This window comes from Trichoplax adhaerens, genomic scaffold (assembly GCF_000150275.1).
Source record: "Trichoplax adhaerens TRIADscaffold_3 genomic scaffold, whole genome shotgun sequence".
Taxonomy (NCBI): Eukaryota; Metazoa; Placozoa; class Uniplacotomia; order Trichoplacea; family Trichoplacidae; genus Trichoplax; species Trichoplax adhaerens.
Genome location: NW_002060945.1, coordinates 480591 through 495964, shown reverse-complemented (window position 1 = coordinate 495964; position 15374 = coordinate 480591). Strand labels below are relative to the sequence as shown.

The following is a 15374-nucleotide window of genomic DNA, read 5'->3' as shown; positions in this document are numbered from 1 at the left end:
TCCTTTTCATGGTGATGTGGTTACGGCTACACCTGTTTACGTAAGGCTAGAAATGGCAGTGAGTTGTTGATGCCAAGACGATGTTTTGCCTCGTCGTCATCCTACTCGACGATATCGGTCCTATTTGCAGAGCCTACTGTATACTTGTGCAATCGTACCAATAGCTCCTGGTGTACTCTACTGTACAGTATACAACTTTCTTTTCATGGTGATGTGGCTACGGCTACACTTGTTTACGTTAGGATAGAAATGGCAGTGAGTTGATGCCACGACGATGTTTTGCCTAGACCTGACTAACTTTTGCCTCGTCGTCATCCGACTCGACGATAGTGGATCGTTTGGTGCTATCGGTCCCATTTGCAGAGCCTACTGTACACTTGTGCATTGTGCAATATGGTGTACTGTATACAATTTTCTTTTCATGGTGATGTGGCTACAGCTACACTTGTTTACGTTAGGATAGAAATGGCAGTGAGTTAATGCCACGACGATGTTTTGCCTAGACCTGACTAACTTTTGCCTCGTCGTCATCCGACTCGACGATAGTGGATCGTTTGGTGCTATCGGTCCCATTTGTAGAGCCTACTGTACACTTGTGCAATATGATGTACTGTATACAATTTTCTTTTCATGGTGATGTGGTTTACGTTAGGATAGAAATGGCTGTGAGTTAATGCCACGACGATCTTTTGCCTAGACCTGACTAACTTTTGCCTCGTCGTCATCCGACTCGACGATAGTGGATCGTTTGGTGCTATCGGTCCCATTTGTAGAGCCTACTGTACACTTGTGCAATATGATGTACTGTATACAATTTTCTTTTCATGGTGATGTGGTTTACGTTAGGATAGAAATGGCAGTGAGTTAATGCCACGACGATGTTTTGCCTAGACCTGACTAACTTTTGCCTCGTCGTCATCCGACTCGACGATAGTGGATCGTTTGGTGCTATCGGTCCCATTTGTAGAGCAAATGGGACACTTGTGCAATATGGTGTACTGTATACAATTTTCTTTTCATGGTGATGTCCTATAGAGCATAAAGGTATCCAACCGAACCGAACCTTTCTCAGGTCTAGCTGATGCGGTTACGGCTACACTTGTTTACAATCGACAGTCCTACTGTGCTTGTAGTAAACATGATAGTGAATGGCCACTTACAGTACAGTACAAGACGAGTTGTCACTGTACACTGTACGTCGTATACTGTAGTATTGTACAGTACTGTACTGTAACGTCCAGCCTGCAGTCTACAGTCCAGTGTCTACAGTACTATCTACTGTAGACTCCACGCAGCACGGTTGTTGCATACTGCAATGTAGAGGGGTATCGTAGAACCCCCAGCCACTCCAAGGTTGCCATTTTGACTGCAGCTCAAATGTTATTTCTTCAAAGAAAATCCAATTAATCAATTAATTTGCAAGTAGTACACATTCAAGACGCTAGCCTGAATAACAGAACAATCGACAGTCTAGTTGATTGGAAATAAACTCTATTTGGGACATTTTTTCTTGCCTTTAATCGTAGTATTTCTACCTTGTAATCGATTGGGAAAATTGTCCATCGCACAGGATTCGTTGACAACGATACATTGCTAGTGTATTGTATAGAGATACGCGTCGATCGTGATACATCTTATACTGTACACTAGACAGTATCGCGGATACGGACGACAGTGCAGTCCAATCACTCGATCATCACCCGATCGATCATTTTGCAGCTTTTGCTTTTTCTTCTTTCCACCAGTTGGTCGTTGAGCCTGCAATTACAGCACACCAAGTTGTCATCGACTTCCAATCTTAATCATTGTATTTTCAGCCCTTTCTATGCCTCCTCTCTATGGTATGTTGTGTACTGATTCAATGTAAAGAGTTACACCATGGCTACACCATCGCAAAGACCACGGCGTAACCCTCCACCGGCAACGGCTACAAAACCCCAGCCTATTAGGGCTACGCAATCGTTTACTTTGATCAATCATGGCAGCCCGGTCAAACATCAACAACAGCAGCAGCAAAATTTTCAGCATCCAACTCGGCACATGAGTCCGACGACACCACCTTCGCCGACAGCCAATGAGAACTTGAAATCGTTCTATCATTTGCGTCGATCTGAATCTTCTCCAGATTACAAAACTTCTATCGAAATAGGCAATCTTCCTCTCTTCTATCAAGGTAAGTTCCAAGCATGTTTGTGTAGAGCCCCACTGTATACTATATTGTCGTATTGATTGAACAGCATCATCATTAGGCATCAAGAGTAGTCAAGTGTGAGTAAGAAATAATAGAATCGCTGCAAGAGATGGTGGCCCATTTTTCATGTACTCTAATTACGCTTACTCATTCATAGTAATCAACTTAGAAATATCAAAACACATGTCAGTCTTCGGCTGGTGTATTTCTTTCGCCAATGCCATGCCATACTGTTTACTGTATATTGCACGCTGTAATAAGTACCGTCCCTGTCGACCATGAATTCACTAACCCAAGTGCCATACAAAAGTCTTTCCAACAGCGTCTTCCCTTCAACTTTTCTATACTCTACTATACAATAACTTGAAAATGAATTGGAGTAGGCCTACACAGGGGTCGAGGAAAGTCGAAATAACTCATTGCGGCAATAGAGCTTGATTCCATTTTTCTCTTTATTGTCCATTTACGTTAACCACAGTCTGACAACTAGCTAATGGAGGACTGTAACAACGCATAAAATGCCAATCATGAATTGATGGAATTTTGTCCATGCATTTTTCAAGAACGCTCGACAAACCAACACAGTTGGATGGAGCCAGTGGTCCTCACTCAGTGGATCACTATCACAGAATAAACTCTAATGCTCGATGTGCTCTCATGGATGAAACCTGGAGTATATTCAAATTAGATTATACTATACGTTAAAAATTTAAAGTTATTATTCTGAAAAAAAAAAGCTTTACAAATAGTATAGCCATTTTTCATTGGTTGCTGCTGTAACACTACAGTAACAAAATGATGCATGCAATTTTAGTGTCTCTTGGCTGATGCTGTACAATGATACAAAAGCTGTTATTTCAACAGGCAAGCAAGCACTAGTAGGGTAGAAAATAAATATCCAGGAATATATTGTAAGCACAGTGTATATGACATATATATATAGATTGAAATCGGACGCCAGGAAACAATTTAAATGTCAATCAGAAAGCAAGTTGTAAAACACACTGGACGAATAGGAGCTGTAGGCGCTACCGATCTCGACATACTTTACTATATGTTGGAAAATCTTTGCTTTTGCAATTTGTAGTACTTCAAGTAGGCCACGTTCAACACAAGACACAACTAGTCGAATATTCATAAAATATCCAAATAGCCACTTTCAATGAAAGCTTGATAGTGTCACTAACCAAAATAGTGGCTTTACCTTATGATAAAGGATAAAATTGAACGCTAAACCTACGCCACTTATTCTACTGTACATACGGCAGTAATGTCTGCTGCAATCATGTCCAATCTGTATTGTCTCAAGCAGTCTACAGGACGTTGATATCAATCGACTATTTCGCTATCGTAACCTTACATTTTCATTTCCAGTTGTTTAAATTAACGATACTAAGCGTATTGTAGTATCTATCTTTTGTATGTATAAAATCTTTCCATTTAACAGTCAGTTAATACACGTACTGTAGATGATCCTTCTTTATTCCTGAAATGACCAGCTAACTTTGCAAAACATCAAGTATGCTGACGCTTATATTTGATACGTCTATTTGTACCATCTTTAGGTCGCGGTACGCCATCGCCAGTGGCTATTCATCGCACAGGATCACTAGATACCATTGCTGAACCCTATTTAGCTGGTCATTGGCCTCCTGAAGGTTTCTTTAATGAAGATATTGTCTGCCATAAAGCTACACAAGTAAGATGTTAATCTTAGCTATTGCTATTCCTAGCAGGATTATTAATGAATGATGCTTGAAATTGCCAAAGATGCGTATTGTATCGCATAAGCTAGTAGTTGTTGCTTTGTCAATTTCCATCACAGATTTAGAGATAGCATGCATTAGTGTTGTACTGCATGACGCCTACTTAGCGACATTATCAATACCATTAGTACTTGCTTAGTACAACATGACCTAGATTTATTGGCAATAATTCAGCTAGTGTTATGCGATGAAGAATATTTTAAGGAAAAATGATGACTTTAAAGCAAAAATATCATTTTAATCAATGTCTATGATTGACTTTATTTCAAAATTTGTAATCATCTAGACTGGTGACATAGATGGTGAACCGAAGCGAAGATGCGCTCGCTCAGCATCGTGGGGAAGTGCAGACACTCTTAAATTGGTTTGTAATCTACTGTACAAGATCTAATTGATATTTGCGGAATCACTTCAAAAGAATAGACGCTGTCATTCTATTGAGTTTATCATAGTGCTTCATCATAAAAGATTGTAATCTACTCAAAGGATTATACACGTGCCTATCATCCTGAATATAACTCTTGATTTATTGCATAGGTATTACGTCAACAGCGACAGAGAATAAAGCAAAAATCGTCATCTGCTGTGTTGTCTCCAATATTTTTAATGTATAACTTTCAGCGTCCTTATTGGCCTGTATCAAAATGTTTAGCAAAGTGTATACGCCAAAGTATGGAAAGTTTAAATCAAGAAATTCAAACTCTTAATTTCGATCAAGCGGAAGAGTGTTGTGATATTTTCGATATTAATGAGGTGAGATATCTTCACCAGGAATTAACACACATAAAACTAATTGTTATCAATGTCCATCCTATATCCTTCCTTGATCTTACACTACAATATTGCATAAAATCAAACACAATTTGTTTGTGATCCTTCCAATATATATAGGTTGTAGAGATTCCTGATGGACACAAGGCACCCATGCCGATATTTTCTGCAGTAACAGTTCCAGCATCCACTAAGAACGCTGATACTCAAACATATGATGATTTCGCTATAGGTATAGCAATCGAAAGCAATAGCAGTTAACTCTCTTTCCATCATACTGTTGGTGTTCACTAGTCCAAAAAATACCGAATTTCGCTTTTTACTACATCGACAAGTTCAACTTGTCCTTTTCGCTCGATTGAATTAATCGTATATCTATTTTGAATAAAAAAATTTCAATTATTATACATTAGTAAATTGCATATGTTAATTATGCTGTGTGTGCAAGTAAGTTAACGACCTTATTCGTTTTTAGATGTAGCAAATTCGCCGTCGCCTATTTCATATAAGTTATCATCTTTTGCGAGAGAACCACCTGATGGCGTAGAAAAGATAATTACAGTGGTCGAAGGGCATAAGTAAGTTGCGTTAAGTTTGAACTTGTCATTGTCAATCACTAATGTAGGCTTACTATACATCTATGTATACAGTACGTAAAGTTTCGCTATTTTGGTAACTTTTTATTTTACAATCATAATCCATTATTCAGTCGGAAAGGTGTGCCTGCGATATTATGTCCGGATAAAAGCAAAGTCAATATCAACTTTAGCCCAACTTCTCCATTTTATTCCACCCATACCAACGAACTATTGGATGGTGTCGACAAATGGAAAATTGTTGTGGATAATTGAGATTTTAAACGTCTTATGTTATTAGATCTTTATATTATAACTTCGACTACAATTTTACTTTCACGTTTATGTATTTCCTTTCGTGCCTTTAATCTACTAGTTCATTTTATTATTACTTTTGTAGCATCGAGACTATCTCCTGTTCACTTTCGTTACTACAATTGCCTCCATAACGACTATCAAGTTGCAGTCATGTACTATATGATATCATTTAATTATCCTGTATATTTTATTCCAATGTAGATGTCGTAAAAACATTTAAACAATTTAACATAAATCTTATTATAATAATAATATTTATTAACTCGACCTATTCGTTCACTTTACCAAATATCAACTTTACTAATGTATAGAATTTTTTTTTGCAATCTATGCATTTTTCTTATCATATTCATGACGTATTCGCGTATTTCTTTCTATCTTTGTTACAAAGTGGAAGTTATTATAGTCATCAACTCTCTATAAATCGAATGTTCGTTTTGGATATTCGCTTATTACATTAAGATGCATTTAAGAATCACTCCTAAAATGGTTGTTGTTCTTTACGGAATAATTTACATTTCTCTTCAACTTGCTTTTGAAAATTATTGTAGACTCTGTAGATTGTTACCTACAATTTTACTTTTGGACAATGAATAATCTCATTGGTTAATATTAAGCCTATAGTCGATAGATAGTTTGGCTTCCTATTCTATTTTATATTATGGTTTCTGTTGCGACTCGACGGTTTATAATTATATAAACTTTACATTGTAACAGTAAGCTGGCGAAATAAATTTATTGTACATTTATTGCAATTATTTTATAATTTAATGGTATAAAATTTAAAATGAATGTAGTAGCGATCTCGATCGTATGATAAAATGATCGTTTTTTTACTCGATTGCTTCTAGATTAGCTTCGTTTTGCCTTTACATACAGTATTCGCGTACTATGCCACTAGCATACTTGTATTAGTCTAAATATTCATTATAAACCGCCTAACTAGAGACGACAATGTTTAAGTACAGTTTTAGCCGCCTAGCATTTCTAGTCATGTGTTGCAACTATCTGTAAAACTACTAACGCAGTTGACACTCCAGATGCAAGCAGTACCGTACAGTTATTAAGAATACAATAATAATCCTATATTACTATCGATGTATTTCATAATCTGATAGCAAGAGTAGACCACTGGATTAACCAACTACGTAAATAATATCCTATAGTAAGCTACTGCAGCTGATTGACTCGGTATGAGTGCTGGAATTGATACAGGCCTCCCTAATAAGTCTCGATCATTACTCTAGTTATTGCACTAATACTACTTATGAAGCACGGCAAAGAAATTATCTAAATCAACTTCCGCATTAACCAAATGCAACTTAGTAGATAAAACTAGTCACTCATACATGATTGCAAAATATTAACTGATCAAAGTTTAAAAATTATCGTATTCACAGTATGCTACACCGTAGAAATACTACGTGTGAATTTTATCATGAATCCACGAAGGATTCTACCCATTAAGTGCAAACTAAGACTTTTAATTGTACAAACTTCTACCTAAAGTGTAGAACAATTTATTAACAAACAGATGTATCGCAAAAATAAATGTCAAAATGGAAATTAAAAGCAGCTTTTCTTGTAAACATAGTAAAAAAAGAACGATCAAAAGTTAGAAGTTAGGATACTGTGACTTTCTCTAAAATTATAACTTATTTGCACTTTCACGATAAGCCAGTAAGTGTTCATAATTCCATTCATCATACCATCGACAACTTCCATATTGATATTCATCACAAGTAACCCTGGGTTGTTCTGGCTTACGGTCAGGCAATTCGGGTTCTTTTAAACGCTTTCCAAGGGCATAAAAATTTTCATAATAGTACCTATGGAATAAATTGCACTTCCAAGATTAAATTTGATTTCTTCATTTAAAATGCATCTATTCCCTAATTTTTTTACAGAAGCTAGCAATAATAACTATGTTGCATCAAGTCGTAGATATTATTACAGTTAGGTAATTACTAATTATGTTTAAATTTACATTGCTTTTGCTGAGAAATGCAGTGTAAGAAAATTAAATTACATAAAAAAGTATCTATATCTATTAGTTATATATCTGCATTATAAGCAGTGTTACAGATTAATTATTTGTTTACTAAGGGAGTTAAGGGAGAAGTAGCTTATACTGTAATTTCGACTAATAATTAATATAATTCAATTCCAATGTAAAATGATATAATAGTGTTCAAGGAAAAGTTTCTTACCATCTCTGAATAATATATTTAAAGCCTCGAACCACTTCAGATGCGGCATGTATGGAAGTAGGATCGCAATTACCGCCTTTGTCCATGTTATTCCATATTAGTGCTTTACCCTTAGCAGGGACGACAGGTACATTTAATTCTGTAAAATTGGTATAGCCGCCTTTCGAGACGTCCGTTAAATAGACCAAAACAGTTGCATATCTATCTCGTTTTTCTTTAGTAGCCGTCATACAGTCCGTATGAGCTTTGTAATCTATAAAAGAAATCGTAATAATACTATGATTAAAAAATAAATTACATAGTGATTAACAAACCTCATAATCCATATATCATAACTGAGATATTGTAAGCAACAAAAAGATATCTCAAGGAAAATTTACAATATATACGCGTATAACATGTATGGCATAATTGAGATTAAAAGAATTGTTACTAACTGATAAAATTACTTTTATTCTATCCATACATTAAATTAGCAACTTTTATTCATTGCTCTTAATTACAGATTACTTTAGTTACATTGAGTATGATTATATGACTAGCAGAGTCAGGTAGCGGTATTAGTTTATGTATGGAGACTATCAAATAAAGCTTGAAGATCGAATAATACAATACTTATTTAATATTACAGCTAATACTTTTAGCAAAATTAAAAGTAGTAGAGAAATTTCGCTCATTCGATTTTATTTATGTTACTGCATGACTGATTGTTAGAGACGTACTTATAGATGTTGGATATGATGTAATTTGAAACTTTCCACCGTGGCTTTGTGGCAGGCCTGTCGCTGCCTCAATACGTTCTGCGAAGCGAGTAGCAAAGGGGCTTTCACCATTATAAAAGGCAGTACTATAACTCCACCTAAGATGTTTTTTTAATAAGCTAGAAAAACTAGCGTTTAAACATGTCGTGCCTTCTGTAAAGACATTCGGAGTAACTTGCATTTTCAACTTTGCATCTTTCAGATGGCTCCTGTATTCAGGTAGACAATATAAAATTATATGATAAGCTAAAAAAGATTTCTTAGTATTACTACAATATTAATCAGTAATTTTTTATCAACTGTAATGATTGGGTAAAATTTATGCACTATACATATATTTAAATATTATTAGATGGATATAAGTAAGTTTGAATTGGTTACATAATAAATACTTCATAGGGTAACGTACATCGTGTCAAAAATTATGTTGCAGTTCAATTTATAGGTAACTATTATGGTCAGAGGGAAATACTCATCTCCCAGGGCTGATCGTAACATAACCAAGAATATCTTTTATTATATCAATCATTGCAATAACCAACTAGATTAAAATCGTTATAAGTAATGATGCTGACCTGAGCGTAGAGATAGCATCAAAGCACATGATAGGATCTTGTTTATTGAATTTGCTAACATATCTGTTATGAGCACCAATTAATCCATCGCATTCTTTATCACTTAGAAATGCATCAATGGTGTATATTTTAACATGGCTTTTCTTATTTTTGTGCTTAATTTCTTTGTACACCTTACGTTTGCTGTCTAAATAGATATTTTTCATGGTTATTTTTCTTATCTTTTTTGATTTAAAATTCTTGATCTCATCTGGTACTGCACTCCAATTCACAGCAGGTTTATTGGTGCCTTCCTTTTCATCAATCTCTTGCAAATTCATATCACTCACAGAGTATCCATCACCTTCTTTCTTATCTATTACTTCGCTAGCCATGGCTAAGATACTCCTCCTTTTAGGCATAAACCAATCTTTGCTAGTATAATCAGGTTCAGTGGGTTTAGCAACGAAAACAACCAAAATGACCATGAGCGAAATGCAGAAAACTATGACACCAACATAGAATTTTTTAGCCTAAATAAAAGCATAGCATCATATCCTGTGATAAGTTATACGTTGAAATCTTTTTCATCGCCACTTAAACGTACAACATTATAAATACGAGTATATACTGAAACGCTTACACAATGATAGATACAGTAAATGCCTTTGGTTATACTTATTCAATTATTATCATTCAGTATTACATCAAAAATATCCAAACAATGCAAATGCCCTCTCTCCATAAATTATTATGTAATAATTACTTTGAAGAAAATTATTGGAGCTTGTAGCGAAATAATCAATTCAGCAAATTACTATAAGTGCTTAGAATGTATTGGCTCCCATGCACGTTGATTCTCATCTCATATAGCACAATATTACCGCCACTTTTACATAGTGTACATCATGTAATAACCATTTCCATATACGTGCAAATCCGACGAGAAAATGTTATTGGAGCTTACTGATTAAATCAGTCAATTATCGTAAGTACTCAGAATGCATTAACTCCTATGTATACAGATTTTCATCCCATATAGCACACAATACTACTGTCACTCTTTATACAATTTATCATGTAATTCCTTTTCTAGCCAGCATGCAATTCTAATGAGAAAGTCATTTGAACTGTAGACAGAATATTATGCAATTAGATGAAAAAAAATCATTTCAACTTGTAAATAAACAGTCCAATCTTCAAATTACTGCAAGCATTGAGAATATATTGACTCCTATGCATGCTGATTCTCATCTCCTACAATACAATATTACCATCTTTGCTTAATACATCATGCAATAACTGCTTCCATAGCCAGGCAATTACGTGAAAAAGAAATCATTGCAGCTTGTAGATGAACAGTACAACCTTTAAATTATTGTCAGTACTTAGAATGCATCGATTTCTATGCTTGCTGATTCTCATCACATACAACACAATATTACTATCGTTGCATAATACATTATACAATTGCTTTACGTCAAGAAAAAATCATTGCAGCTCGTAGACAACCAGTCCAACCTTTCAAATTACTGTAAGTACCGAGAATGTACTCACTCCTATGCATTCAGATTCTCATTGCATATAATATAATATTACTATCTTTTGCATAATACATCATGCAATAACTGCTTCCATAACCATGCAATTAAGTGAAGAAAGAGTCATTTCAGCTGTTCGAGAGTTCAACCATCCAACCTTTAAATTACTGTAGGTAACACAGAATATATTGATTCCTATGCATGCTGATTGTCACCTCAGACAACACCCTATGACTATCCTTCCATCATTCATTATGCCATCACTGCTTCCATGTACATGCAAATGTGACAAGAAAAAGTCAATTCAGCTTGTAGATAAATAATCCAATCAGTCAATTGCTGTAAGCACTGAGAATGCTTGAACTCCCATGCACGCCGATAGTTATTTCATGCTCGACAATATTACCATCAATAAGGATTATATTTTTCCATTTGAGTAGCCATAGTTTGAGTAACAAGCTTTTACAGAGCTTGTGCAGATAAATTCATTCATTTGTCTCTATATACAGTAGTGGTTGTGATAAGTAATCGCAGTACTTGAACGTTAATCAAAGGTTAAGGTAGCGTACAATTAATTTCATCAGCAATCCATCATGCATCGATGCTCGAATTGATACTCAACTTGATCACTTTTTATAAAAGATCTATCACGCCGTATACAAGCCTGCTTCTACTGCCATGCCTTGCTACTTAATCCTATCATCCATCATCATGACAATAAGAAAGCATAAACTATAATAGAGAGAGAAAGCAAAATACCTTTTCAGTAAATTCCATCTCAGCTGGAGTTATAGGGGTATTAAAGTAGTTTGTTTTCTTGGTTACAATTCCTGGTCGTGATCGATCGCCATCTAATCGAGAGCGCCTTGTTGAAATTCTCTTACCAGCCGCTCTACTACCACGTGTAGATTCAACAGCCATGATTACTACTGTCCTTGAAAGTTATTTTAGCTGGAAAAGATACTTTCTATTGCTAGTTAAGACCACCTGGAAGGCTTGGAAATAAAAATCTTGCGTACGCTAATAACGGAGTTGCATGTTGCTGATGTTTCTACCTTACAGTATAGTGTAGCAAACAGCGCTTTTGTTAGCATAGAAGTCGTGGTAGAGAGTAGCGCCAATGCACAGTTTGTAGGCGTAACCGTCTCAGCCAGCTGTTTACTGTAGTCTTACTTTCCTATGAGCAAATCAATCAGTATACTAGCCCATTTCTAGGATAAAATCCCATACAAAAGCTTATTCATTTAGTCTCTTCTATTTTCTACTATAGACTTGGTCACCATAGTAAATCAACAACCACTGCCCATCATGTGGTCAAAATACTCTAAAATCGTCGACTGTTTCGGTAGTTCTACTTCGAGACAAGAAAAGGAAGGTGAGCGAGAATGAAAAATTTTTCAATTCTGAGGCCATTACATTCTTAAACTATCGATCCTACAGATAGAACGGATCTACAATTTGGCCTGATATTAAAAGTTTAGATGTAGTTGTTAGGATAGAACAGGATATTCTATTTCATCCGTCGGCTTATTGATATTTCATGGAGATGCAAGCTTAATCAACGCATATTACAGGGGATTCGAATCCTATAATTAAGCGCGTTGTCTTCGAGCTACTTCTGGCAGCAGTTGATTCGCGATTTCATTATAATGGAGTAGAACAGAAATCAATGATGAAAGTCTTTTTATGCTGTACTAACTCCAATGAGCAAGTCGAATGGCTGCTTAATGCCCTCTCTCTTGCCAGTATCTTGCTCAAGTATTTTCTTGTAATAATCCACGCATATACTGCATACTACGTCATATAAAGGGTGTTCTCTTCGAGTTTCTTCTGATAGCGGTTGTTCGCAATTTCACCACAGTAGAATAGAATTAAAATCAATTCAAAAGTCTAGTTATAGCCCATGCCTATGCGTATATCATCGACGAGCAGTGGCATCCGTTGGAGCGGGTACAGTTGATAACCAAGAGTGTTCTAGAATAGTTGCCCCTACAGTATACAATTTATTCTATTCGCACTGTCATGAAGACTAGTCAAGATATGGATGAGTAAAAGTAACCTTCCAGCTATAAACTTCTAGGTAGGATTAGATTCATGATTCTATCAAATTTCAGCATCCTAAATGCTGTAGCTAGATCATTCTAGTACACTATCTACTGCGGATTCAAAACACTCTTAATTTGCGTCTATCCACTTTCAATTATTGCATACAGGCTCTTACTTAGCGTAATACAAATGCTATTAACTTCTAGGCCATTACACAACAACAAGCAGTATGCCGGTATTAATGAAATCTGTAAACATTAAGCTAAAGATTGATGATATTAATAGTAGGATCATAAGTTATAATTTTGCCAATGATTTATCCAGACACGGTAATGCTGCAAATTAGGTTGTTAAAGTTTAACTCTTCTACTTGACAGCTCACTGCTGCAGTCTATAACTATATATGGTGTGCCGTATACATTCAATCCTTACTTCAGTAATATACAAGGTTTTCCCATTTGAAAGTTTCAAAAATAGGGAATTACCATTGATTATCAATTCCATTCAAGCCTACAGCCTTTCTTTTGGAATGATTCCATGTAATTTCTCTGTAATCATTTTGGACACTCACTCATAAACTACAAAATTGTAAAGAAGGATTTACTAGTCCATGACACATTCTACCGCTATCCAGAAAATTATATCAATCCCCAGATGGTAGAAAACTTGATAAGAAATAAGCATAGATGGAATTGTTCCGACCGATGCATAGTATATCGCCACTAATGTACTTACTCAGATATATGCCCATAATTGTAATCATTTAATGCGATTGACATACACAGTGAACAGTGTCGTGGTAGATAAAGCTTCAAAAACAATTCCTTAAAAATAGTTTTACAAACGCTTAATGCGAGAAGTAACCAAATTCATCAAATATCCGATAAATGCAATAAAGTCATCAAAGTTAGTGAAAGCTAGACTGTAGTTAGAATAATAAATCATTGCTCTTTTCGGTATTGATATTTTAATTTTTAGATACATCCTCAGTAAAAATATTTTTTAAGAGAGGTGAATCAATAGGAGCATCGGTAAAAATTGAACCAACAAAGACGTTAGTTCCCCAAAAACGATGAATTATCGCTTTACAACAACCCAAATCTTCAATTTTGAAGCCAAGATGTCTATAACGTTCATCTGTTTCATAAAATGTATTATTGCAATACGTACCTAAAAACTAAAATTGAAGAATCTCCGTTATAGCCGGTAATATTAAAACTTTTGCTTATGCAATAATGAAGTAGCATCCTTACTGCTCGCCCTGAAGCAGGATCGATAAAGTTAGCCCAATATCCAGCAGATATTAACTTGCTGACAATTTCCATGGAAGCAGATATAAACTAAAGAAGAAGAATTCGAACGTTATCCAAACAATTTTATTGGCGACTTTTTTATTATTCTTATGCAATAAACTCCTTCAACATTAGCCAAACTAAGCTGTATTAATATCATAAAGCATTTAGCATTTTCAATGAATGAAGATAAGACGTGAAAAAATCAAAAGTATAATTCTACAACTCTTGGCATCACGATCAAATTTCAATCACTTACATTCTTTAATAATTGCTCTCTTTCTAATGCCATGTCTTCTGAATATACAGATGAATCCAATTTACTTCTTTGACATAACGTCAGAACATTTAAATCGCCAACTTCGCAACGAATACTGGGAAATAATTCCATAAAGCTTTGGTGATAGTAGGAAGGTACTTGCTGGACGATACATTCGACACTACCTACTGGAGCTTGTTTTATCTCCTCAGGTGATTTTGTCGTTTGGGTATATACCGAAACAGTTTTCACAGGCTTTGCTTCGTCCTTGGGAGCATTATTCATAATCTAGAAACGATACAACCCAAAAATAACAAATAAGCTAATGGAAAAATAGCCCATTTTTTTCAAAATTTACAACTACCGTAATTAGAGATAGAATAAAGACTTCAAGTTGGTCAAAATAACTCCATAAACAAATGTATTAAAAAATGTCAACAATTTAAAGATACAATACCTTTTGTAGCTTAGCTTGAGCATCAATTGGGTTTTGCAAAAACTCGTGTTTTGATCCATTTAGTAATAATTGTCTCATTTTGATGTCAAGCTTTCTACTGGATAGAGAACTGCTACTATCGCCACCAACTTTGTAAAATAAAACCCATTCAAGAAAAAATCAATACAAGCAAAAGATTGTTATTCATATTTTTAAAAATGAACATATTTCCATTGGATCTATCTAATGAGGAAGGTATTCTATGAAAACGTAGATCAATGTCAACAATCAAATTTACTGCTACCAAGTTGATAGAAAGTATAGGGTAAGCGCTCAAATATTGACGCCTACCTATAAGAATAGAGGTATAATAAATAATTGTAATTTGTATTTAATACTTCATTATTTGAGTGAAATGAATAAAAACAAATAAGTATTATGGACTACAGACTTTAAAAGAATAAGAAGTAGTTTAGATATGATGGAAATCATGACATTTTCGTACCAATTATACCAAGTGGTTTATCTCTATCGGTCTTACCGAAATCGTTATAATAATCTTCTTCTGCAGGAGCGAAAGCGGATTGATTACCGGTAGAATTTGTCGGTCCATTGATAACAGTTAGCGGCCTTACACGATTTATAACAGCGCGA

The 15374-nt window shown here is 35.1% G+C and overlaps 3 protein-coding genes across 3 annotated transcripts; 1 reads left to right on the top strand and 2 right to left on the bottom strand.

Annotated features, from left to right (window-relative positions):
• Positions 1 to 1878: 1878 nt before the first annotated feature.
• On the top strand, positions 1879 to 5579 carry TRIADDRAFT_54049 (uncharacterized protein; the record flags this gene model as incomplete). The annotated part of the gene is made up of 7 exons (XM_002110746.1): positions 1879 to 2173; positions 3757 to 3890; positions 4244 to 4321; positions 4495 to 4710; positions 4849 to 4960; positions 5204 to 5306; positions 5438 to 5579. 7 exons carry the CDS (start codon positions 1879 to 1881, stop codon positions 5577 to 5579), a joined length of 1080 nt encoding a protein of 359 aa, XP_002110782.1.
• A 1690-nt stretch (positions 5580 to 7269) lies between these two features.
• TRIADDRAFT_54048 (uncharacterized protein) lies at positions 7270 to 11608 on the bottom strand (the record flags this gene model as incomplete). Its single annotated transcript, XM_002110210.1, has 5 exons — positions 7270 to 7450; positions 7832 to 8084; positions 8554 to 8801; positions 9168 to 9679; positions 11447 to 11608. The coding sequence occupies 5 exons, from the start codon at positions 11606 to 11608 to the stop codon at positions 7270 to 7272; spliced, it is 1356 nt and encodes a 451-aa protein (XP_002110246.1).
• A 2092-nt stretch (positions 11609 to 13700) lies between these two features.
• TRIADDRAFT_22771 (uncharacterized protein) lies at positions 13701 to 14569 on the bottom strand (the record flags this gene model as incomplete). Its single annotated transcript, XM_002110209.1, has 3 exons — positions 13701 to 13910; positions 13987 to 14073; positions 14285 to 14569. 3 exons carry the CDS (start codon positions 14567 to 14569, stop codon positions 13701 to 13703), a joined length of 582 nt encoding a protein of 193 aa, XP_002110245.1.
• Between the last annotated feature and the right edge of the window lie 805 nt (positions 14570 to 15374).